Below are 27,485 nucleotides of genomic sequence, written 5' to 3' on the forward strand. Positions count from 1 at the left end.
GCTCAGTGGGGAGCCTGCTTCCCCACCCCATGCCTCCCTTTCTGCCTACTTGTGATCTCTGTCAAATAAATAAATAAAATCTTAAAAAAAAGTAGTCTAAATTATTAGCCTTTTCCTTGACAGTATATCAAATGCCCTGTTTAAAAGTTGTGCAAGCAAGAAGATATCCTCCTATATTATCTTTGCAAAGCTTTGTTGCTTTGTCTTTTCTATATTGACGTATAGTCACTGTAGACGTTTTAGGTGTATAAGGTGGAGAGGTCCTACATTTATCTGTCTGATGGGTAAGAGACTGGAATGTGGATCTCTTTTCTACTCTATTGTGTGTTTGTGCATTCCGGACCAACTTTTACCATGGTACGCTAGAGCTTCATAACCGTCAGTCTTCATGTCTAGAATAGACTTCATGTCAAGTTGAGAATTCATGTCTTTCCACTTTGAGATTTTTAAAGATGGAGGTCCTCTTACTATGAATTTTAGAAGCAGTTTGTCATATCCACTGAAACGTACATGCATACATGGGATGGTGATTAGAAGTGCATTTAATTTTAACTATCAGTTTGGAGAAAAGTGAAACAACTGAGACTTAAATCCACAAAGGTAATAAATCCATTCATATGTATTTAAGTCATTTTTATTTTCTCTCATTGTAGTTCGATAGGTTTCTTCCTAGAGGCCAGGTACATTTTTATTCAGTGACTCCTTAGGGATTTGATTTTTTAAATGCTAAAGTACTATGTTAGTTAAGTTGTATTTCATGTACAGCCCTGTGTAAATTTAAGGTGTACATGTTGTCTTGATATATTTATATTGTAATAAGATTGCCATGGTAACCTTAGCACTTCTATCTTGTCATATAATTATTGTTTTTTCTAGTATTGGGAACAATGGAAATCTGGCCTCTGAGCAATGTTTACAGTATGGCTTTGTTGTCCCTGATCACCGCACTGTATTAGGTCTTCGGGACTTAGTTTTCTGTTTGCATCTATGTGCCCTTAAACATCTCTCTCATTCCCTCCTTCCCCCCAGCCCCTGGTAACTTCCAGTTTACTCTCTGCTTTTACAGTGACAATTTTAATGAAATAATTACTTTCCATGTATAAGAGATACCATTTCTCTGACCTCATCTCAGCATAACGTCCTTGAGATCTATCCGTGTGATGGCAAATGGAGAATTTCCTTTTCTCTCATGGCTGAATAGCATTTCATTATATATTTATACCACATCGTCTTTGTCCACCCACCTGCGGATGAACACTTAGGCTGTTTCCATCTCGTGGCTGTTGTAAATAATGCTGCGGTAAACGTGGGAGGCAGATCATCTCTTCAATACTGTATTTTCATTTCCTTTGGACATATACCTAGAAGTGAAAATCCTGGTTCATACAGCAGTTGTATTTTTTAAATTTAAATTTTAGTTAGTTAACACACAGTACAGTACTGTTTTCTGGAGTAGAATTCAGTGATTCATCACTTACATACAAACCTAGTGCTCATCACAGGTGCCCTCTGTAGTAGCCACCACCGGTCTAGCCCAGCTCCCCAGTCACCTACTTCCATAACCCTCAATTTGTTCTCTATCCTCAAGAGTCTCTAATGGCTTGTTTCCCTCATCCTTTTTTTTCTTTACCCCCTTCCTACATGTTTGGCTGCTTTTTCTTAAATTCCACATGAGGGAGGTCATACGGTATTATCTTACTCTGGCTGACTTAAATTAGTATAATATGCTCTAGCTCCATCCATGTCGTTGCAAATGGCAAGATTTCTTTTTTTTGATGGCTGAGTAATATTCCTCTGTGTGTGTGTGTGTGTGTGTGTGTGTGTGTGTAGGCCAAAACTTCTTTATCCAGTCATCAGTTGACGGACATACAGTTGGGCTCTTTCTGTAGTTTTGCTGTTGTTGATAATGCTGTTTAAACATCGGAGTGCACGTACCCGTGTGAATCTGTGTTTTTGTTTTCTTTGGGTAGATACCTAGCTGCAGTTGCTAGGTCATAGGGTAGCTCTATGTGTAACTTTCTGAGGAATCTCCAAACTTTTCCAGAGTGGTTGCACCAATTTGCGTTCCCACTAACCGTGAAAGAGGGTTTCTTCTCCTGGTCCTTGCCACCACCTGTTGTTTCTTGTGTTGTTAATTGTAGCCATTCTGACATGTATGAGGTGGGATCTCATCATGATATTGATTTATATTTCCTTAATGAAGATCATATTGAACATCTCTTCATGGGTGTGTTAGTCATCTGCGGGTCTTCTTTGGAAAAAATGTCTTCATGTCTTCTGCCCTTTTCTTAACTGGATTATTTGTTTTTTGGATGTTGGGTTTGGTAAGCTCTTTATAGATTTCGGATACTAACCCTTTATCTGATATGTCATTGGCAAATTTCTCCCATTCTGTAGGCTAGATTTAGTTTTGTTAATTTTTCCTTTGGTGTGCAGAAGCTTTTTATTATGATGAAGTCTCAGTAATTCATTTTTGCTTCTGTTTTCCTTGTCTTTGGAGATGTGTCTAATAAGAAGTTGCTGCGGCCAAGGTCAAAGAGGTTGCTGCCTGTGTTCTCCTCTAGGGCTTTGATGGTTTCCTGTCTCACATTTAGGTCTTTCATCCATTTTGAATTTGTTTTTGTGTGTGGTATAAGAAAGTGGTTCAGTTTGATTCTTTTGCATGTTGCTGTCCAGTTGTTCTCAACACCATTTGTTGAAGAGACATTTTTCCATTGGACATTCTTTCCTGCTTTGTTGAAGATTAGTTGGCCATATAATTGTGGGCTCATTTCTGGGTTTTCTATCCTGTTCCATTGATCTATGTGTCTGTTTTTGTCCCAACCCATAGTGTCTCGAGGACTACAGCTTTGTAATAAAGCTTGAAATCCAGAATCATGATGCCTCCAGTTTTGATTTCTTTCTTCAGAATTGCTTTAGCTTTTGAGGTCTTTCTGGTTCCACACAAATTTTGGGATTGTTCTAGCTCTGTAAAAAATGATGATGTTATTTTCATAGGGATTGCATGAAATGTGTAGATTGCTTTGGGTAAGATAGACATTTTAACAACGCTTGTCCATCCAAACCAGGAGCATGGAATGTTTTTCCATTCCTTTTTGTCCTCTTCCATTTCTTTCATAAGTGTTCTGTAGTTTTCAGAGTACAGATCTTTAACTTTACTAGTTAAGTTTATTCCCTAGGTATCTCTGGTTTTGGTGCAGTTGCACTTGCGATTAGTTGCTTGATTTGTCTTTCGCTACTTCGTTATTGGTGTATTAAAATGCAACAAATTTTTTTAAAAAGGATTTTATTTATTTAATTGACAGACACAGATCACAAGCAGAGAGAGAGGAAGGGAAGCAGGCTCCCCACTGAGCAGAGAGCCCGATGCGGGCCTTGATCCCAGGACCCTGGGATCATGACCTGAGCTGGAGGCAGAGACTTTAACCCACTGTGCCACCCAGGCGCCCCATAAATGCAACAGATTTTGCACGTTGGTTTTATATCCTGCAACTATGATGAATTCCTGTATCATCCTAGCAGTGTTTTGGTGGAGTCTTTCAAGTTTTCTACATTGAGTATCATGTCGTCGGCAGAAAGTGGAAGTCTGACGGCTTCCTTGCTAATTTGGATGCCTTTTGTTTCTTTTGTTGTCTGATTGCTGAGGCTAAGACTTCCAGTACTATGTTAAAAAGTAATGGTAAGAGTGGACTATCCCTGTCTTGTTCCTGACCGAAGGGAAAAGGTTCTCAATTTTTCCCTTTCGAGTATGGTATTAGCTGTGGGTCTGCTGCCTGTGGCCTTTATGTGTTGGAGTATATTCCATCTGTCCCTACTTTGTGGAGTGTTTGTATCAAGTCAGGACGCTGTATTTGGTCAAGTGCTTTTACTGCCATCTGTTGACAGGATCACATGGTTCGTATCCTCTTTTCGTAGTGTGGTATCACATGCATTGATTTGCTAATATTGAACCAACCCCGCAGACCAGGAATAAATCCCACTTGATCGTGGTGAATAATTCTTTTAATGTCCTGTTGGATTCGATTTGCTAGTATTTTCTTGAGAATTTTTGCATTCATGTTTATCTGGAATATTGACCTATAATTCTCCTTTTTAGTGGGGTCTTTGTTTGATTTTGGAATCAAGGTAATGCTGGCTTCATAGCAGCTGTTAGGAGGTTTTCCTCCCACTTCTATGTTTTGGAACAGTTTGAGAAGAATAAGTGCCAACTCTTCCTTAAATGTCTGCTGGAATTCCCCTGGGAAGCCATCTGGTCCAGGACTTTTGTGTTTTGGGAGATTTCTGATGACTGATTGGATTTCTTTGCTGGTTATGGTTTTCTATTTCTTCCCGTTTCAGTTTTGATAATTTGTAGGTTACTAGGAATTTGTCCATTTCTTAAGGGATTGCTCAGTTGGCACATGAATTTTCATAATACTGTCTCACTGTTTGTATTTCCTCTCTCATTCGTGATTTTACTTATTTGGGTCCCTTCTATTTTCCTTTTGATACTTCTGGCTAGGTGTTTATCAGTTTTGTTAATTCTTTTGAAGATCCAGCTCTTAGTTTCATTAATGTGTTCTACTATTTTTGTTTGTTTTGTTTCTGTATCCTTTATTTCTGCTGTGATCTTATTTTCTTTCTTCTACTGGCTTTAGGCTTTATTCGTGCTTTCTTTTCTAGCTCCTTTAGGTGTAAAGCTAGGTTGTGTACTTGAGACTTTTCTTGTTTCTTGAGGAAGGCCTTTAGCGCAATATAGTTCCCTCTTAGGACTGCCTTTGCTGCATCCCAAATTTTTGGATTGTGATGTCTTTATTTTCATTTGTTTCCATGTATATTTAAAAATTTCTTCAATTTCCTGGTTAATCCATTCATTCTTTAGTAGGATTTGTGGTTATTCCAATTTTTTTCTTATGGTTGACTTCATTTCATAGCGTTGTGGTCTGAAAATACGCATGTATGATTGTGACCTTTCTGTACTTGTCCCCTTGAGGATTGATTTGTGACCCAGTATGTGATATTCTGGAAGATGTTCCATGTGCACTTGAAAAAAAAAATATGTATTCTGCTGCTTTAGGATGACATGTTCTGAATTTATCTGTTAAGTCACTCTGATCCAGTGTGTCATTCCTTGTTTCCTTGTTGATTTTCTACTTAGATGGTCTGTCTTTGTCTGTTAACGTTGCCTACTATTATTGTATTATTATGCATGAGTTTCTTTATGTTTATTATTAATTTATATATTTGAATGTTGTAAGTGGAGAACATAAATATTTACAATTCTTAGATCTTCTTGATGGATAAACCCCTTATTATGATATATTGCCCTTCTTCGTCTCTTGTTATAGTCTTTGGTCTAAAATCTAGTTTGTAGGGATGGTTGGGTGGCTCAGTCAGTTAAGCATCTGCCTTTGGCTCTGATCATGATCCTAGGGTTTTGGGATTGAGTCCCGCATTGGGCTCCTTGTTCAGCAGGGAGCCTTTGTCCTCTGCCTGCCCTTCCCTTTGCTTGTGCTCTGTCTCTCTCTGTCTCAAATAAATAAAAGTCTTCAAAAAAATAAAGTAAAATCTAACTTTTTGAGGAAACTCCATATTGTTTTTCAGTTTGCATTTCCACCAACAATGGAAGGGATCCTTTTTGTCCACATCCTTGTCACACCTGTTGTTTCTTGTGTTGTTTTTAGCTACTCTTACAGGAGTGAGGCGCTATCTCATTGTGGTTTTGATTTGTATTTTCCCTGAGGATCAGTAATGTTGAACATTTTTCCTGTGCCTATTGGTCATCTGTAGGTCTTTTTTTTGAAAAATGTCAGTTTATGTCTTCTGTCCATTTTTTTTATTGGATTGTATTTCTTCGTGTTGACTTGTATAAGTTCTTTCTATATTTTGGATTTGGGTGTTGACTTCTATAAGTTCTTCCTGTATTTTATTAGATATGTCATTTGCAAATATCTCCTCCCATTCTGTAGGTTGCCTTCTTGTTGAGCTGATTGTTTTCTTCCCTGTGCAGAAGTTTTTGTTTTGATGTAGTCCCAAGAGTTTATTTTTGATTTTGTTTCCCTTGTCTCAGGACACCTCTGTAACGGGAAATTGCTACAGCTAATGTCAACGAGGTTAGCACCAGTGTTCTTTACCAGGATTTTTATGTTTTCTGGTCTCACATGTATGTCTTTAATCCACTTTGAATTTATTTTTGTGCATAGGCTAAGAAAGTGGTCAGGTTTCTTCCTTTTTCATGTTGTTCTCCAGTTTTCCCAATACCATTTGTCAAAGAGACAGTCTTTTTCCTGTGGGGTATTCTTTCCTGTTTTGTCAAACATCAATTGAACATATAATTGTGGGTTCACTTCTGGGTTTTCTGTTCTGTTCTATCTTTATAGGTGTCTATTTTTGCGCCAGTACCATACTGTTTTGATCACTACTGCTTTGTAATATATCTTGATGTCTGAACTTGTGATGCCTGCAGCTTTGCTTTTCTTTTTCAAGACTGCTTTGGTTATTCAGGGTCTTTCTTGGTTCCATAGAAATTTTAGGGCTGTTCTAGCTCTGTAAAAATGTTGGCGGTATTTTGGTAGGGATCGCATTAAATGTGTAGATTGCTTTGGGTGGTGTAGACATTTTAATAATACTTGTTTTTCCAATTGATCAATATGGAATGTTTTTCCATAGCTAAGAAAATAACCCTTTATATTATCCTGAAACATTTTCAATGACTTCAACTCTTCTATAGATTGTCTTTTTGATGTTACCTTTATTATTCTTTTGTATTTGTCTTTTTTGTATACCCTTCTAGGTTTATAACTTCTGATTTAAATGCCAGCCAGGGATGCTTTGAGCAAGCACATTCACATGTTCTGTTTAGAGTTGATTAAGTGAGTGTAATATAATGTTAATTGTGTTAAGATTGTGGCAGAAATATAAGTGTGACAATGATGCAGTGATTTAAAGAAATCTGGAGTAAAGCATGTGCACTATGATTATAGCTACAGAAGACATTCAATATAGACAATAATATACCCAGGGCATGCTGTCATGTGTGCTACTGATGAGGTTTTATTTTTCTAATTTCTCCTACCTGAAAGCAATTCTATAGAGTTGTGTTATTGGCTTTTGTTGTTGTTGTGGTTTTATAATTAAATTGTTAATGCAAGCCAAAATATTAAGAGTACAATTTGGTCCACTGCCATAGATCTACATTTTTTTCTGACAGTCATGAAATAAAAGTTCAAATGAGCTAAAATAGGCATATCAATGGATCTTTCATCATTCATCTACTGCTAATTATAATTTATTGCTGGCTTATTACAAAATTAATTACAATGATTAGTAAGAAAACAAAGATATCATTAAAAAAATTAGCTGCCAATGGAAAGAAAAAGAAAAAATGACAAAGAATAAAATGGAGCCAGGAAAGAGGCTGATAAGAAACACATATTCTGGAATTCTGAAACATGTGGCAAGTGGGCCATGTACTTAAGTTTTTTAATAGCCAACACAATAAACAAATTTAGTTAACACAGTGGTCCATAAGATGGAAAAAGTACAAATAAACTCAAGATGCCATCTAAATATTTAATTTTTTTGGCTAAGCTATAAAATTCTAAGATTTGGAATAAAATTATCTTCAGAACTCTCCTGTAGAAAATATTGTGCGATGGGATGAATATTTTCAGTTTTCTTCTTTTAATGGACATAGCAGTCTCTCTCAGTGTCACACCCATGCACAGCTTTCAGGTGAAGGAACACTTGAGGCCAGTATATCCAGGTATAGCTAAAAGGGCCCTTGGGTGGCTGGAGGTAGATTTTATCTATGCACTCAGTGGGGGAATATATTATATGTGAAGACATGGATGCGGGGCATACTTTGCTGCTGTTGTTGTTTTCCCCCTCAGTCAAGATTAAAAATACTTTTTATGAGGGCACCTGGGTGGCTCAGTGTGTTAAAGCCTTCTGCCTTCAGCTCGGTTCATGATCCCAGGGTCCTGGGATCGAGCCCCGCATCGGGCTCTCTGCTCAGTAGGAAGCCTGCTTCCCCCTCTCTCTCTGACTAATTGTGACTCCTCTCTCTCTCTGTCAAATAAATAAAAAATAGCTTTTTTTTAAAAAAAAGGAAAAAATATTATTTATGGGTAATTGACATAGAGTGTTGTAAAGTTTCAGATGCATAACACAGTTGGCTAAGTGGCTGACTCTGGATTTTGGCTCAGGCCATGATCTCAGGATCCTGGAAATGAGTGCCACATCTGGCTCCACGCTCAGCGGGGGTCTGCTTGAGCTTCTCTCTCTCTCCCCCTCTCCCCACTGTCGCTCTCTCTCCCTCTCTAAAATAAATAAATAAAATTGTACACACTGTTCACCACAATAAATAAAGGTACCATCTGTCACTGTACAATGTTATCAGTATTATTGACTATAATACCCTGTCCTGGGCTTTTCGTCTTCCTGATTTCCCAGTTTTGTAACTGGAGGTTAGTACCTCTTGAATCTCCTTCACCTATTTCTCCTATCCCTTCTGGCAACTACCAGTTCTCTGTATTTATGAGTCTGTATCTCTTGTTTATTCCTTCCTTCCTTCCTCTCTCTCTCTCTCTTTCTTAAGATTTTATTTATTTATTTGAGAGAACAAAAGTGAGAGAGATCACAGAGGGAAAAAGAGAGGTAGACTCGTCACTGAACAGGGAGCCCGATGTGGGGCCCTCTCCCAGGACCCGTAGGTCATAATCTGAGCTGAAACTTAACCGTATGAGCTAGCCAGGTGCCCCTCATGTTTGTTTTCTCATTTGTTTTTCTTTTTGGACTCCACGTATAAGTGAAATCATATAGTATTTGTTTTTCTCTGATTTATTTCACTTAGTGTAATAAGTCCATCTGTGTTACAGGTGACAAGATCCCATTCTTTTTCACGGCCGAGTAATAATCCAGTGTGTCTGTATGTGTGCGGCTGTGTGTGTGTGTGTGTGTGGGCACATGCCCCACACTTTCTTTATCTGTTCATCTGTTGATGGACTTTTCAGCTGTGTCCATATTTTGCCAATTGTAAATAATGTTGCAATGAACATAGGAACGGAGGACCCGAATAGACACTTTTCCAAAGAGACATAACAGATGGCCAGCAGAAAGAAATGATTCACAACATCATTAATCATCCCGGAAATGCAAGTCCAAACTACAGTGAGATAACACCCACATTGGTCCGAATGGCTAACAGCAAAAAGACAAGAAATAATAAATGTTGGAGAGGATGTGGAGAAAATGTTGCCCTTGTACACTGTGGTGGGGATGCAAGTTGATGCAACCATTGTCGAAAACCATGTGCAGTTTCCTCAAGAAATAAAAAATAGTATTACCATACAATCCAGTATTCCGCTGTGGGTATTTACGCAAGGAGAACTCAAACACTCATTTGAAAACATATATTCACCCTCGGTCAAACTTCTGATATTTGATGGGGGATTGTACTTCCTGGACTATCTGAGATACAATTCTATATTTTACCACTCAAATACGGATTTATTAGCCTGGTGGACACTTGAGCGTGGGCAGTGCCGAGAGTTTCTGAGGAAGTGAGGAACCCCAAAGATTTATTCTCACATGTATGGACATCCCATCTGATGAGTTACAGGAATACCAACGGGAAGGGCAATACTTCCTCTCAGAGAATAGTTTAGATTTACTTTAACATACAGATTAATGGACAATGAAATTTTCTTGCATAAAGCACTATCAGAAAAGTATTAACCTGACATTTTAAGGTGACAGCTAAATCCTCACTCTGACTTGAAAATCTCAGTGAAGCATTCTTAGACTGTCTAACTCTGACTATTATATTTTCCAGTGGGTTCTCTTAAAACAAACTATGGATTACAGCTCTGAGTTATGTTGGGGTTATTATTAAATATTTGCCAAGCGTAACTGTTCTTTCTTTTTTGAGATAGTGGGGTTTATGGCCTATTTATGTCACTTTTAGTGTGTGATTTTAAATCTTCTGATCTGCCCATGCTGGAAAGCTTATATTTGTTTTCTTTAACAGGAAGAAATGATCCAGTTCAACAAAAGTCAAACAGATTTCAAGAATTTAAAGGAGTGGGAGCAGTGTCACGGGAACATAATCCTGTTTTAACCCAGATATAAAATTATGATTTGATTTGTCAAAAAAAATTTTTTTATTGCTCTTGACCCTTGTAGTTCCTTAATACTCATGGTGTGTCTGCTGTGTGTACAGAACAATATTCTGGGGGAAAGGGGGGTTACAGGATATGGTAGTTGGAGCGAGGGGCTAATAAGCCTATATGGGAAAATAACAAATATATTTCTGAAGTGTTAGAAAAAAATAACAACAGAAAAAAAGACATTCGTGGATGGTTGGGGAAAGACCACAGAGCAATCATTAATTAAATTCAAAATTTAGAAACAATTAGTGCAAATGCCAAGACAACTTTGGAGATCAGAGTTTGCTGAACGAGCTTCCCGTCATAAAGCAAAGATGTAGTGTGAGTTCTGTATCTTGATATGTACATATGATAACAATTTTGAATTCCTCTGAAAAGGACTTTTTAAATATAAGAAATGTCCTAATCAAACATAGACTTTAAAAAAATCAAAACAAGTAGTACTCATGATGTGTTATTTTTGAATAACAGCATGTCATTTTCATAGCTCTTTCCACATAGTATTTGCTCCGGCTTCATGCCAACCCTATAAAAAAGACTGAGGTAGGCATTTTTCCTGATTTACTGCTGAGAACATCAAGACCTCGTAAAGCTAGGAGATTTGTCTATGGTGCCGCACTGATAATATCTTAGGAGTTTCATCAACTCCCTGTTTTTCTTTATATTGCATAATTGCTGATAGGGTAGGTAGAACTGGTGACTTAATAGCTTTCTTTTCCATCTGATAGCCTCAAAGTACCTTTTCAGTACCCTGTTGAGTAAATGAAGGAAAATATGCTGTGGCTCATATTGACAAGCCATCGTTTTATTTCTTTTGTGTCTGGTAATTCTGTTAATCCAGTAGACAAGTAGGGTTATCATCTCGAGTAGTCATCGCCCCGTCGTCAAGTGCTAGGGGAGATTTATAGGACCTGTGTACATACTTCATGTGCTAAAGGAGTTCTCGGTCCCTTTGGGGAAAGATCAGATGCACTCAGGAAAGTGGTAAGCCACTGACCTGGCTAGCATACCATTACTCCTCAAAATGAGGGGTGGCAGATTCTGTATCAGTGTTCTGAGGCAGGAGTGGCCCAGGTGAGGTGGGACTTCAGCTAGACCTTCCCTGAGGGATTTGATTCCATGAGATGGCAGAACAGGGTAGGCATTGAGTGGAGTGAAACTTGACTGAGGGAACATGGAGAAATGAATTGGGAAGGGGGAGAAAGTCATATAGAAAAATTTAAATGATAAGTTGAAGAGTTGGCATCTGTAGGTGTTAAAAAGCCCTGAAAGAAATCTGTGTTTTGCTTAATTTCTCCATGCTTTGAAGGAGCAATTTTGAGTTGACCATTGCGGCATTGTGACATGCTATGGTCCTGGGGTATGGCTAAAAAAACCTAGAGGACCGACCGGAATTTATTGTTGTTGTTTTTTATTTGAGGTTTATAAAGTGCTTTTAGCATACTTTGTATTTTGGCAGATTGTGAAATGTGAAATGAAACTCTTTATCCCCTTGACTGTTGAGGACTTTTTTTATATGGTGCCAAATTTGAGGCTGAGGGTCTGTTGCTAAGATGGCGGAGCTCTCTAGGCAAGAGTTCCTTTGTCAGCCAGGGCGCAGCTTGCCTCCTGGGGAGGCGTTTGACTCCACTTTCCATGAAACATTCATGTGTTACAGACACAAAAGAGGCAGGAATCTGTGCCTGATGGTAGGCAACAAGCATGGAGACATTCTTCTGATGCGGTGGCTGGATGGTGTCCTGTCAGGGCATCAAGCCTTAACACCGTTCCTCACCCAAGTCTTATTCTGTTCCTGTGGGGATGAGGGTATCTTCTGGAATTTTTGCCAATCCTCATAAAGTGAATTACTATAGTTTCACCAGGGAGAGCTTATTTTTCACATCACTTTAATTAAACTACTAATTTCAGCAGTGAGAAGCTATTTCTGACATTCACTATGCTACATGGCGAAGCCTTTGGCATTGATCAAGTATGAATAGTTGAAGGAGGTATGGATAGCTGAAATGCTTGCCCAGCTCTGCAGTGTGACCCTTGCTTAATTATTTAATTATTTATTTATTTAAATTTATTTATTTGACAGACAGAGATCACAAGTAGGCAGAGAGGCAGGCAGAGAGAGAGAGGAAGAAGCAGGCTCCCCGCTGAGCAGAGAGCCCGATGCAGGGCTCGATCCCAGGACCCTGAGATCATGACCTGAGGCAAAGGCTTAACCCACTGAGCCACCCAGGCACCCCGATCCTTTCTTATTGATACAAGCCAATCCCGGGAGTCTGAATGGTCAATCAGGGCCAATGTCCCTAATGGCAAAGCTTAAATCTACAGTATCTTACTATCTATGCTGAATGATAGTTTGTGAATTTCTTAGACTCATTTATTAAACACATGATGGAAATAGCAATGCTTGTCCTTGATTAACCCTGTTTAAACTAGAGCCTCAACATGGTGATTATGATATACATATAGATATTTTGTTTTGTTTTGTTTTTGATTTGTTCTCAACCTCTACCATACTGTTGTTTTCTTTGCTTTACTTTATGTGGATCAAAAACTGTGGGGAAATATTCTAAGTAAGGAAAGTGTCCCAAAGAGACTGGGGGCTTGGCTTGCACATACTGAGTGCATACGTCCTAAAATGGTTAAACATGTTATTCCGAAATCCTAAGGAGCAGTTTTCCAAGGTGCTCATACGCCTCAGAGTGGCCTCCTCTGTGAGATTCCCACTTTGCTCCCTGGCACTAGGTGTACTTTTGAGCCTTCTTCTCATTCCGTCCAGATTCTGTCAGTCTGCGACTGGGAAGCCCTTTCTTTGCCAGACGATCCCTGTCCAATTCTTTTATTCTTGGCAGGTTCATTTGCTTTTTCATGGTTTCAATCCTAACCAGTCCTCAGCCTGGACCCGAGGTAAGTTGGTTTCCTAGGCTTTTTGTTGTTGAGGGCAGGGAAGCTGTTATTGTCTCCTAGTGCTCAAGTACGGCCTGTCCTTTGACTTTGCTACAACTGTTTACACCAACTTTAAAGGGACATGATATTCAAATGCCTTAAACATGCGAGTTCAGGGAGGGCTCTGATCGAATGTCTGGACTTCCTGCTCTTACGATTTCTGCAGCCTCACATGGCATCTCTACCACCAAAGAAAGATTTTGCTATGGAAAAGAAGTTGAGGGGCACCTGGGTGGCTCAGTCGTTAAGGGTCTGCCTTCGGCTCAGGTCATGATCCCAGGGTTCTGGGACCGAGCCCCACATTGGGCTCTGTGCTCTGCAGGAAACCTGCTTCTCCCTCTCTGACTCCCCCTGCTTGTGTTCCTTCCCTCTCTGTGTCTCTGTCATATAAAAAAATAAAATCTTTAAAAAAAAAAAAAAAAAAAAAGAAAAGTTGAGACAAGTATTGTCCTGAAAGTGAAATGACTTTATGAAAGAATGTTTATGAACCTACATCAGGTAGTTTGCAGTGCTGTTTTAATGTTTGATATATGTGTATATGCAATACTCCCACATATGTGTATGTATACATGTATGATAGACGTGTGTGTGTGCATTTATGTGATAGAAATGATGTTGTAGTGCAGTGATCCAAAAACTTTGTTTTTTTCATAACTGAATTAAAATAGCTTTACATTTATTTATGTGTTACTACAGCAAGATCAACTTTACACCTGGGCTGCGGTCAGCCAGCCCACTCACTCACTGGACTACACGGAAGGGCAGTTTCCCAGGCGAGCCTCCTCCGTTCGGCCATCATCGAAGCCTCCTGATGAAGAACACGGGCTGAAGGATGCTGAAACAGGTGCGACCCCGGGGGGCAGTTTCTTGGGTTACGATCTGCAGCGGCCTCACGTACAACCGCCGGAGTCTCGTTACATTGAAAATTGTTAATGCTCCACCTTCAAGGCTGCTGAGTCAGAATTTTAGGGAAAGGGACACTGGAATTACCCAGTTATTATTGTGTAGATGCAAATTTGTGAACTGGCGCTTCAGGTGGCGAGCTCTACCCACTGCCCGAGATGAAGGGAGTCACGCACCTTGTGTGGACTGAGAACAACAAAAGGAAATTTCTGTCCGTTGCCTTCAAACGTGGTGTCCACCTTACTTCTCCACTCTCTTCCCGTACTGCGTTCCTTTTTTTTTTTTTTTTAAGATTTTTTTTATTTAACTGAGAGAGAGATCACAAGTAGGCAGAGAGGCAGGTGTTGGGGGAAGGGAAGCAGACTCTCCGCTGAGCAGAGAGCCCGATGCGGGACTCAATCCCAGGACCCTGAGATCACGATCTGAGCCGAAGACAGAGGCTTAACCCGCTGAGCCACCCAGGCGCCCCTCCTTGTGCTTTTCTTGATCCTCTTCTTTGTCTTCAGAGATGATGGGGACACAGAGATAAAAGTTTCATTGAACAGCATTTTAAGTCCTCTTTCCAAGCCTGCACAGTGTTCAGGTGTAGTTATTCTTCTCTAAAAGTTTTCTTTTGGGTTGTTTTTCTCTTTGCATCTTTTGTTGTCTTCAAGTATTTTGCGTTATCGGCGGGGAAGATAGCGTGAGATTAATATCAGCTTTATATGAAGACTGGAAGTGGGAAAGCGCTTTGTGTTTGTCTAAGGAATTAAGAATCCTATTTGTGTAATCATGTTTTGTGAAATTGGGTTGTTTAATTCCTTTTTTAAAGAAGTTTTCCTGTTTGGTATAATAAACTCCTGACTTCTCAGTGGACTGACTCCGAAGTGGAGAGTGCATCAGAGAGCGTTATTGCTCTTCAGCAATGTACCCTGCACCGAATTCTCCTCAATAGTAACACAAGTGTTAAGAGTTACGAATTTTTACTTTTTGGGGCACCTGGGTGGCTCAGTCGGTTAAGTGTCTGACTCTTGGTTTTGGCTCAGGTCCTCATCGACCCCCGAGTTGGACTCCACGCTCAGCAGAGAGTCTGAGGTCCTTTCTCTCCCTTTCCCTCTGCTCCTGCCCCCCACTGTCTCTCTCTCTCTCTCAAATAAGTTAATACATCTAAAAAAATTAAAATTTTTTTTCCTCATTGGTTTGTAGAGAGAAAGTCATTAATCTGGATTTGTAATAAAAGAGTATAAGATAAGAGCGTGGAGCTTTGTAAGGTCGGGTAAATTCCTTAATCCCTATACTCAGTTTCCTAACCTGTAGAATGTCGGTAAGAATAGCATCTACCGCATAGGGCTGTTTTGTGAAAATTATCTAAGTTAATGCATGTTCAAGCATAGAGTTAGCAATCAGAATGCAATGTCAGACTTAGTGTAATTGTTTGCTGTTGTTATTGTTATTATTATTCCTTGACATCTTTATTACTTCCTCATGAGTCCCCTTTAAAACCAGTAGTGACCTACAGCGTTAAGGATTTTATTCTAGGCCCCTTTCCAAAGTGAATGTAGTGTTCATAATCCCGTTTTTTTACTCCACTGTCTGAAGGGATGCTTATACCTTTCTTCTTTCTACTGAAGCCCAGAATGGGGGGCCCACACCCAACCGCATGTGTCCCCTTTTTACTGTCCGATGCTTCTGAAACACAGCTGAGTGTTCACTAGAGGGACTTATACTCCCTGAAATGAACAACAAATGAGAGAGAAGAGTAGGAAACTTTGTCCCATGTAGGGCTCAGAATTTTTTGGAACATGGTACAGTTGATCAAGGGCCAAGGTCTAGGGTTCCTTAATGCTTATATCATCAGGGATGAAGGGGTTCTAACATGATAATACCTGAAAATAATCACATAAAAGCATAGCTTTAAAAATAAAAACACAACTGAAAGTATTGCTTCTGTTAAGTGCACTGTGTTATTTGTGTTAAAAAATCACTTTAACTTCTTGCTAGGAAACAGCCAGGTGTAGATAGAAAAGAATCAACAGTTTCACTGAGCACTCTCTTAGCAGTCGTCCTTGTCTTGTGTTTTACATCATGACTAGTGTCATATTTTCATTTTTTTTCTTTCCTGGTATGCCTTTCCCCACTTTTTCGAAATATTCACATTTTCCTCTAAAAATTTAAGGCTCTTTAAGAAAGTTTCAAAGTATATTATGGCTTTTGTATACTGGGGGAGGACTGGATGGAAAGCTATTGATAATCTAAATTTTAGTTTGGTTAAAGATGATAGTTGGAATTGATACAGGGAACTTTTTAACTTCATTTTCTCGTTATTTGGTGTAGCTTGCAAAATGCCAGATCAAGTAAGTTTTAAAATAGTAACTTGTATCCTTTTATAATATGCATTCTTGAAGGGGAGGATGGAGGTAAGTAGAAGATAATTTTGTGTAGTGACTTGTTTTTCTCCAGTTGATCTGTTAAAAACCTGAATGGCCATATAGCATTCTTTTGTCCAAATGATCTAATGGCACTTTCTTTTTTAAAAATTTTTAAATTTAATTTTTTCAGTGTTCCAAGATTCATTGTTTATGCACCACACCCAGTGCTCCATGCAATATGTCTAGTGGCACTTTCTCAACTTTTTCTGCTGTGACTCCATGGGCCATTCTCATTCTGAGGGCCATACCACTCTCTTGTACTCTGTCAGTCAGTGGTAAGTGAGAGGGTCAGTAATACAGCAAAAACCCTACATAGAATCTGCTACTTGAAAATATATATATTTGGTGAAACGTTGACAACATAATTATTAATAGTAATGAACAGTTTGCAGTACACTTAATGACTATGGCCATTCATTGCTGTGGAGTGACGCATTGGTTGAAACCAGTATTTGCAACATGTGGCCCCTTTCAATTTTAGTTTAAAATAAAAGGGTTCAATGACGTTTTTCTTTTTGAAGAAGAAGGATTTTCATTTACATCTTAGAAAACTGAAAACTTGCTTCTGTCTTGTGGCTCATTTTCATTACTGATCCCTAATTCACATGTCCAGCTAATGCAGATTTCTCATGCATCTGACTCCCATATTTTTGTAATTCCTTCTCTAAGAGAGGCTTTTCTCCACCTTTCATATAATGGCAAAAGAACCAGCCCTCCTCTATAAGGATTTGAGGTGAGGAGGTCAAGGAGAAGCCTTGGTGCCTCTCCCTGCCCCTGAGCAGAAGGGCTGCAGATTCTTGGGAATCTTTTGCAGTTGGCATTGTCTCCACAGAAAAGCCCGAGGTGTGAAAATTCACCTTTTGAAGCTACAGAATGCCTCCTGGAAGGATAAGGCTAGTTGGAAAAGAAATCAGGAAGGAACATTCTGCAAGATTTGGTGGTAGAAACATGGATAAGAAAGAAATACCTTTCCATGTATCTTGTTTCCTCTTTATCTTTTCTCTCTTCATTTTTCTTTACTTATATGATGCAACACCTTCTGTGTTTCTTTTTTTCGAGTCCCATGGCATTTTATTCTTATCTGTATCATTCATATTACTTATGCATTATAATTTTTCTGTTTGTACATATCTGTCTTCCTTGGAGACTCCCCACATTTCAAGACCTCTGGGCACACAGTATATGTTTAAATATTTAAGCCAGTAAATTAAGATCTTTTGTTGAAAAAGATCTGAATGAATATCTACTTAGCACATTCATGGAAGCATTTGAGGGAGAGTTTTGTGTGTGCTGAAACAGCCCATGGACCATTTTCTGGGCTCAGTACCAAGTTTCAAAAGCTATTCGCTGATTCACAGAAATCAAAGAGATAATTAATTCCAGTTTTCAAATTTATGAAGACTAGGGAGGGTGTCTAGATGTGTATGGGGAATCGATCGTTCTTACTGTGTTTTAGAAACATCAAGCCCCTTATCTTTCTCTGAAAATGTAAATGGCCAAGAGGAGTGCCTTTAGGAAGGCAATCTGGGGACAGAAAGTCTGGAAGGAAACTATGTGCAAGGAGAGTTGATAGAAACGTGGCAGAGACTTTCTATATAGAAATGCTATAAGTCGTGCTTACAGCTGGCTGAAAGCAGTGCGACCCATCTTAGCTCCAGAAAAGATTTGAGCAGCTTATAAATATCTAAGCTCTACAAAAGAATTACAATGGAAATTAGGTTGAAGGAATTTAGGATGGTGCAATAAAATGAAGCCAGGGCAAGGTTGCGCGCAAATGTATCACAGAAGCGCTTGGAATTTGCAAAGGTAGGTGGAGATTTTTCCGGTTTAAAGCAAAGTGGGAAGTGGGGACAATTCTATAATCATCCCCTGTGTCCATGAGGTTAAAAACAATAACGTCTCAGAGACATACTTTTCTGGCCTTCTATATAAAAAATAAGTGTTTCTGATGGTTCCTCGTAAGATTCTGTGTGGTACAATGCAAACAGTATGATCAGCTCATTTCCAGGAGTAGCAGTCTGGATGCTTTAGCAAGTGTTCAGTTGGGATAATGAAGAAATTCTGTAAGGAACCCAGGAAGGGTAGATAGTGTTCTGTTTCTCCGCTTCCCACTTGATCAAGGGATGAAATGTGCTGCAAGAGGCTGGAAGATTGACCCTGTCTCCTTCTCCTATAGGTAATTCTTCCTCCTCCTCCTGTTCTTCTCCTCCTTCTTTTTTTTTTTTTTTTGTGATTTTGGCTTGCATTTCTCTCTCATATATGCAAGTTCAGTCTTGTGTATCAATATCCTTTGCTGACAACGAGGGGCATATCCCTACGGTGAGATCATCAAATAAGCAGACCATAGGGTGGGGCCCTTTTAGGAGAATCACATGTTTAGCTCCATCTTCATTTATGGAAGGACATGGCATACCAGAATTAAAAACATCGCCCGTTTATTAGGCCGCTAACCATAAGTCATACTATTTAAATAAAGTTGAATAAGTTCTTTCTCAATTAAATTGACTAGACTTGAATCAAATTGATGTATATACCATTAAAGAAACTTTTTAAATTATCTTCTGTAAGTGCCTTTTTACTTACAGTGTCAAACTGTCTCGAGACTGCTTAATTCATTTTTAGAAGGCATACTTTAAATGCTTTAAAAGGATGATTTAATTTATTTTCCATTCACAGCAGAGAGGTATATCTTATTTTTCTCTGTAAATGTAAAACTCATCCGATGTGTTTTGTTTTACAAGTCATAGGCGTATTTTGTGATGATACAGAGATAATTTCTGAAACATGTTTGGAATTGTGGGGAGCCCAGAATTTTAGATTATCGCTTATTTAGAACACTTAAAAGTTTTGCCAGAAATGTTCTTTCTCCTACTTTGCTTCACAGTGATGTTGTTGTTGTGTTGTGTTTTTTTTTTTTTAAACCGTCTAATTTCTGAATTCTTAAAAAGGGTGAGAGAAGAAGTTGGCAGTTTTAAATGTACCTTTGAGAGGCTCTCACTGGGTCACTCATTAAAAACAACCATCCTGGTTGATGAATATGTAATGGGAACTGTCAGTTCCAGAGCTGAGTGGAAGGCCATTCCTGAAAGCCCGGGATACTGGAAGAGGAGGGTGTTGGCGACAAGTCAGCCGTTTGTCCCTGAGGTGATCATTCTAAGAATGTTAGAACTAAGTGGATTTCTCAGATTCACTTGCCCCAGGACCCTAGCCTTGAGCAGACACTCAGAAACCAGCTTACTTATCATTCGCTGCAAGCATGTCCTTGTCTCTCTACTCCCGCGACTCTGTCCTATCTCAGGCTTCTCTTGATTCTCTCCTTCCTGTGCTGCCTTTGTTTTTTCTCTTTCTTACTTGCCTTCTCCTTAACTTTTATTTTTCTTTTCTCTTCATTTCACCTTTTGTTTTGCGCTCTGGTTATTCTGTACTTTTTCATCGTAAAATCTTGACACTCTAGAACTCGTGTGCTTCAGTGCATGATTTGGAAGAGAGCATTTTGCCATAAACTTCTCTCAGATGTTGGAAGACGCAGATTCAGAGAACCGAGTATAGTGGGAGATGCGGTTGGGGGCATGAATGCAACTCAGTCACGGTGGGATTCGATGGAGGGAAAGGAGAGGTTTGGGAGAAGGAGGATTCAGAAGAGTGACCGAGTGTCTGCCTAGTTGGTTGTTGTTGTAAACTTGATGCATTCTTTGCCATCAGACCCCAGAGGTCTGCTTTTTTGGACAGGTCACCAGGCCTAGGGCTATCGGGGAAGCCCTAGGAAACGCTGGGTGTATTTCTAATGCAAAGAACTCACGCATTCCCTCCCAAGATTCTTTGGGTTCGCCCTGTACTACCCAAATAGAAAGAAGAGGGAGAAAAGTGTTCCCCATCAAAACAAAGCTGCAGGCCCTTATCTAGAGCCTGTTGTGTCTGGGGATGCGGAGGTAACTAAGAAAAAAAGAAGTGTTCCAGAGTTTGGATTTGCTAATGTTAACTGCTTGGTCGGCTTTGATGTTGGGATCCTTATTCAAAATCGGTGAACTCTGTGGTCAGGTCAGTGCAGAGATCTGCCAGGGTAAGAGGAGTCCCTTTTCCATTACCATGGGGAAGTCAGTCGGTTGTCTGGGGAACTGCCTGCGTTCTCAGGCCACTTGTTTTAACATTCTGTTGCCACAGTGACATCTGTTGGTAAGTGACTACTTCATGCTCTTCTCAAAGATTTTTGTTTTGAAAGACCCTAAGCAGAGGTGCAGGAGGTAGTTGAAGGCAGAGCGATAGCTGTGTTGCCTCTTACAGTCTCACTCCCCTTTCCCTTTCCCAGGATACCCTCTTTCACGGTTTCTTTATTCCTTTGATCACTCTTTCCATGCCTTCCTACAATGACTCAGCGGATATTTTAAGCACCTTTGTGTGCCAGGCACTCTTCTGGATGTTGGGGACAGAATGGGAAAAGAGGACAAAAACCCCCGTCTTCTGTTCCAGTAGAGAAGGAGCAATAAAAATTAGGAGGCAAACAAGCGAATTCTGTAGTATATTCTGTGATGGTCCATGTTAGGAAGAAAGTAAGAGACAGGGAATGAGGAGGGCTGGCCGTGGGTGGGATTGCCACTTCCTTAAAAAGAGTGCCTGGAGGTCTGGAACAAAGCCCTGGGGAAGGGGTCAAGGTTGGGTGGGGGAGGGGCGCAGGCTGGTGTCCCACTCAGCAGAGACCCTGTGGAGGGAGCATGGCAGCAGGTTGAAGCGTAGCGAGAAGGCCCGTGTGGCCACAGCACAGGGAGCAGGTGGGGAAGGCAGAGGTGGTCGGAGAGGTCAGGGGTGTGGACAGATGAAAGGCCAGTGGACCCGTGCAGACACGGTGCTTTCATCTCAGTGAAATGGAAACTTCCAATGTTGTTTAACGACATGTTATAAAATGTAAGCGATGGGCACCTTTTCTCTTTCTATAGCATTGTCACAGGTGTCAACTAAAATGCTGCTAAATCAGGAATGTCTAGATGATTCTCCAGAGCGACTGCTGTTTCTGGTCAAGGGTCTCTTCATGCCGTTGGGGGTGGGGAGCAATGGCTCCAGCAACCCCCCCCCCCTCGTTGTTCATGCTATGCGCCTCTGATGTTTCTGCTGTAAAATGCGAACACTGGACATGAGAAACACTGGACATGACAAATGGTTTTCACACTCTGGTCCGTGGAGCGCCAGGGATTTCTGAAGGCCGCTCTGTTATTATTTTTTGTTTTTAAGTGCTCATGCAAGCTTCACTTAGAAGAAATCTGTCCCTTAGCTTAAAAAATAATCCTGGAATTGGTTATCCCTTAGGAAAACAGCATGAATTTGCAGTCTCATAGGCTCTCAAGTGACATACGAAATCCCTTCAGAACCGCTCATTTATACTAAAGCCTCTTGGTAGAGAAGTTAAAAGGTAATTTGTCAGTAGGTAGGTAAGATGATCGAATTCTATCTTTCCAGATTGGTGAGTTGGCTTCTGTCGCTTACAGACTTTAGCTAAGTGAATAATACAATAAGTGAACGTTTCAGTACGTACTTCCTGGCACAAAATAAAGCTGGCAATTGAGAACAATAATTATGGTTGATGTGTCAAGAAGGACATGAGGTTATTCTAATTTTAAAAATAATGACATTAGTCGTATATGTGATATATATACTGAAAAGTAGTCGTGTCCTCATAATACAGAAGTATAATTGGAAGATTAATTGAATGTTTTGGGTACTTCTGGTTAAAGATATGTTTTAGTTAGTTTTGTTTTCTGATTGAGGAAATGGGGCAAATTTTCTCCTTCAAGATACTGACTGTCTTCTTCTTTTCCAAACCAGAATCTCAGTCTGCTGTTTTGGAAACTCCAAAAAAAAGTTCAGATGCTGTTGAGCGGGTAAGAAGAGCTTATTAGGATGTCGAATCCTACTCTCTTTCTTTCTTACTTTTTCCCTTACATGTCTTAAAATGGTGACAGACTCGGGTTTATTTTTTCCTCTGCCAGCTAGCTTAGGCCACCCTTACTTCTCTAAGCCTTCAGGGGAATCCAGTCGGGTGGAAGGGGGGATGTTTTCTTCCATTCAGGCTTGCAAAGAAAATCAGCCTTGAAGTAGAACTGAGTACAGGCTTTTTAGAAGCTGCATGGTTCTCAGTCTGGCCAAAGAGTTGAGCCTGACGGCAGCTGGGCTCCAGCAGGAGACGGTGGCCATTCCAGATACTACGTGGAGATGTGCCTAACTTAGCTAATAGTCACACGGATACGAATTAAAAAAAAAAAAAAGCCAGAGCTTTTCTAAAATCAGATCATATTATTAAGTTGCTTTGGTGGATGAAACATTAATTTCTATTTAATTTCCACAGAAACCTTTTTTTTTTTTTTGGTTACTAAAAAAGCCAAATTGTCTGTTTTTTTTTTTCTCATGTGAAAATACTATTAAAAAAAAAAAGACTACAAGAAAGGAAAAACTTACACGGAATAGTAAGTGTGGATAGCAGTTGTTCTTTTGGATACAAAACCATTTTTTAAAAAATGTATTACTACTTTCTCCCAACCAATCTTTCAAAAACAACTTAGTACTAGAAATTATCAGTAAGAAGAAGGGTCTCTCCTAGTCCAACAGAAGACTCTTGTCAGGTTCTAGGCCCAGCTCTGTTTCTGGATAGTGTAACAACATACTAAGCAATCTGGGACATAGTATTTTTCTCTTTAGAAAGCCGCAGTCCTGCCTTGTTCATGAAAAGTTGTGCTCCCCCTGGAGGAGAAGTGAGGATATAACATTGGTCAAGAGCTTTATTTTTTAAAGCTTAACCCACACTTTTAAAAAATACAGCTATAAAGTTATTACGATATTACTGACACCTACACTATACTTTTCATTGCTATGGCTTATTTATTTTATTACTGAGAGTTTGTACCCCTTAATCCCCTTCACCTATCTTACTTATCTGAAACTATTACATTAACTATACTTCATTTAAAAAATAATAATAATAATAATAAATGGGGCATCTGGGTGCCTCAGTCGGTTAAGCATGTGACTCTTGGTTTCAGCTCAGGTCGTGATTTCAGGGTCCTGAGACTGAGGTGAAGCGTGGAGGCTGCTTAAGACTCTCTCTCTCCCTCTGTACACTCCCACCCTGGGTGCACACTCTCTCTCTAAATTAAAATAATAATAATAATAATAATAATAATAATAATAATTCAGAAATGTAGCTACATTGGCCATTATTTTAAGATTAAGGACATTCTTAAGGGTAGTGTCATAAAACATGTTCTCCTACCTTTTTGTCAGAGGAGACCCATGTGAGGTCAGGGTACTTGGAGATGGTTGGTGTTCTCAGCTGATGGTTATTTAATTAACTGTGTAATGATGAGCTAGCAGGGATTGAGATGAAGAAAAATAAAAATAGTAGAGTGAAATAAATTCAGAAATAATTAAGAAAATATTGCCTTGAAATTATCCTTTCATTTTCATAGCTTTTTTTTTTTTTTTTGGAGACATGACCAAGTCGTGATCTGAGATAATATATTAGATATTTCTAAATTCTTATTAACAGGGCATATGTAACTGAATTTTTGTTATATATGATGATGCTGAAGAAAGCCTCAACAAAACATAATAACTTATCTATATTATCAAAAATGATAAACAGGTACAACATTGCTCTATGTATTAAGATCAAGATGTCTATTCATGTGTGTAATATTATAGTGAATTTTCTATTTCTCACGAACTGTGAACCATGGTACAATATATTATAATCAGAAAACCTGAAGCCTTGGGTGATTTACAAATGTTTGATGTTACAGTTTTGGAAACTCAAGGGAGAAATAGATTGATTTACATTTCACATCTTCTTTCCTTGTTGCCAGTGAACTTTCTAGAAGCTAGAAAACACAATTAATTGGGAGGAAACGATATTTGGAAGCAATTGAGGTTAAGTCCTCAACAGTGACATTGCTTACTTGTTTTAAGTTTACTTATGGATTGGTTCTTTTCTTAGATACACATAGGTTTCGTAAGTGCTTAAAGTAACTGGCCATCAAAGAGATACAGGAAACTAGAATTAATTGCCAATCTACTGTGTACATAACTTTTACTGTATTATCTTACGCAATTCTTACAATAGTCCTTTAATGTAACTCATAATTCATATTTAGTTGATACAGAAATAGATGTTTATAGTAATTCACCTACTTAGAGTCACAAAGTTAAGGAAGAGTTAAGAGCCAGGATTTGAATATAGGTCTCTGATTTTATACCTCATGTTGGCTACACTATGATTTAAAAATTATACTTTTACATGAGCATTTGCCCTATGGCTATTGCCAAGAGCGTTAGATTGTAGATGAGAAGTTTATTTTAAAAAATTATTCTATTACATTTCAACTATATCATTTGTAGGGGTCAGACGTCGAGATATATTTCAGAGGCACATAGAGAGCCTCATTAGTTTGCCGATACATTTTTACGTTTTCGTATAACTTTGGTATGCTCAAGTGTGCCAGTTTGGCTAATGTCAGTGTTTCACTGCTCTTAAAAAACAAACAAACAAACAAACAGACACACAAAAAACACCTTACAATTTTATTTGCATGTAAAGCATCTTGCTTTTTTCTTCTTAGTCACTAGATGGCAGTTCTGTATCTCTAAAAATTACCCCTACTGGAGGCAATGCGAGGTTTTAAGCCAGTTTGTTCTGTATGAATGATGAACAGAAGAGGGTTTCTGGCCCATCCCAGGCTGCCTGAGTTCTTCTGTGGTTGTAATGCGAGATCTCCAGGACTGCTTAGTCAGAGGCAGGGAACCGGGTTGGGAAGCGCCCTCTAAGCTTTTCTTCAGATGTGAGTTCAGGCACCTGTTCTCTCAATCTGAGCACACTGGAATTTATTGAATGAGTTTTGACTTTTACTCTCTCCCCATACTTAATAATTTTGAGAGCTCCATATCCCTAGAAAAAACACATGACTCATAGAGCCTTTTCTCAACTAAAAGGAGGGGAAGGCTGTGGCCTGGAGAGAGTCTGATGCTTAAAGCAAACACAGCTGGCATTCAAGCAGAAAGGAAGAACTGTAGCTTTCTCCCGGAGGGCTTTTACTGATGGCCCTATGGAATTAGAAGGCTTTCAGATAAAACTACCTTATTTAGGACCTCATCTATTGATTATTTGTTTGCAAGTGATACGCTCTAAAAAAATCTTCAATGTCAAAAGGATTATTAAAAAAACAAAACTGTACTAGGACTTTGAATTCTGTTTTATATTTTTTTGGTATTTGAAATACTAAACTGTGAATCCTTTTACATTCTACAATATATAATTATCTCTAAGAGTGTTTGTTCCTCTATTAAAGATTAGGATATGAGAGCAAAACTGGCTACTGCCACATTTTTAACTAACTTTTTGCTTTTGAAATTATCATTGACCCTTGAACTACATGGGTTTGAACTGCGCAGGTTCCCCTAATGTGGATTTTGTTCCCATACATATAGTACTAGAAATGTATTTTCTCTTCCTTATGATTTTTCCTAATAATATTTCCTTTTTATCCAGCTTAGTTTATTCTAAGAATACAGTACATAATGCATATGATATACAAAATGTGTGCTTATCAGCTGTTTAAGTTATGGCTAAGGCTTCCACTCTATAGGTAGTTAAGTTAGGGGGAGTCAAAAGTAATACATAGATATTTGACTGTGTGCTTCTAACTCCCATGCTGATCAGGGGTTAACTGTACATACACAATTGTGTTTTGAAGCATTTTTCCTAAAACAACTCGCACCTTTCTAATGCAGATGGACTAGATGAAAGATAAAGAATAAATAAATAAAATTTGCTCTTTAGAAATTCAAGCTTTGGGTGAGAATTGGTAATATCAGGCGGTTGAAAGTTGAGTCTCTGCACGTTATGGTTTTTATTAATCGTGAAGAGCCATGTCTATTACAAAGTATTACTTTATTACAAAGTTTACTACAAAGTGTTACTATTGCAATAGTAACTTCTTTTTATTAAAGAAAAGAATAAAATAAAAAGAAATTAAACAGTATCAGTGCTCTTACCCCATATGTTGTATTGTTTATATGCAGATAAATTCTCAAAGGTCAGCAAAATGCTTATGACTTGAGATAACCAGCAAAATCCGATCTCAGTCCAATTTTAACCTCCTTTGAAATTGGCTTACACACGCTTCTCTTAGGATCCCGCTCTGATCACCTCCTGGGTCCCCCTTGATGCCTAATTTGATTGCAAACCTATTTGAGGAATTAAATATTCTTTCCCACTGGTTCTCCTTACAGTGTCTGTGATAGTGCTCTTCATGAAATAACCACTCTGTACAATTTATTATTTGTTTCAGAAACATCTTTATTTGGGGACAAATCAAGGAAACAGTTGGGAGGTGGCCTAGTTGATGGTGGTTGAGGGATTACTCCCCTGTGTCTTGGCATCGGAAAGTTTAGAGAATAAAAGAAGTATCGGTCAGATCACAAGAAAGGTGTGGGGTGAATTAATTCTGAAAGGATGATGATGAAGACTTATAAAAACAAGAAGCCACTTTTTTGTTGGAACATATCACACATATCAAAAGGTTGGAAAAAACTCTTTAATGTGAGTTCCTTCTCAACTAAGGCAAAAAGCAGTATGAGTTTCCATGGTTATTAAAAACCTACAAAATGATGATTTACAAGACACGTAAACAACTAAAATATAAACCAGGGTAAGAAAAACGGGGGTTAAAGGAGAGCAGGAGAGAGATGTCTGAGGGGAGGGAACACGAGTCAGCCTGGTCGTCCTTGGAGTTTACCTCAGACTGGTCGTTCTTAGATGTTTCCCGGACACTTTGACCCGGTGAGCGGGGATGGGGGGGGGGCAGGGGGAGAGGTGGCTGCAAAGGGTAGAGATGCAGTACACTCTGGTGAAGGTGCTGACATTGAAAATGGGTAACATTTGGGCAAGGTATTTACCAGAATATGTTCAGGGGAAAAATTTTTTTTTTCTGGAAAATATATTTTCATTTTATGGAAACCTCCATCTAGCTCAGAGGAGAATATAGACATTTTAACTGCAGAAATAAAGAGAAAAACTGTTCTGTTAATTTTAAGAATGAAAAGAAGT

At 39.0% G+C, this 27,485-nt stretch overlaps 1 protein-coding gene across 3 annotated transcripts in view; it reads left to right on the top strand.

The window, feature by feature from the left end:
• Positions 1 to 27,485, top strand: part of FMN2 (formin 2) — a 379,061-nt gene that overhangs the window by 70,738 nt on the left and 280,838 nt on the right. For all 3 annotated transcript variants that reach the window (XM_059145886.1, XM_059145884.1, XM_059145885.1), the window contains exons 3-4: positions 13,785 to 13,932; positions 22,214 to 22,269. In XM_059145886.1, the coding sequence (XP_059001869.1) occupies positions 13,785 to 13,932; positions 22,214 to 22,269 (204 nt within the window). The remainder of the gene's footprint in view (positions 1 to 13,784; positions 13,933 to 22,213; positions 22,270 to 27,485) is intronic.

Source organism: Mustela lutreola, chromosome 14 (assembly GCF_030435805.1).
Source record: "Mustela lutreola isolate mMusLut2 chromosome 14, mMusLut2.pri, whole genome shotgun sequence".
Classification (NCBI taxonomy): domain Eukaryota; kingdom Metazoa; phylum Chordata; class Mammalia; order Carnivora; family Mustelidae; genus Mustela; species Mustela lutreola.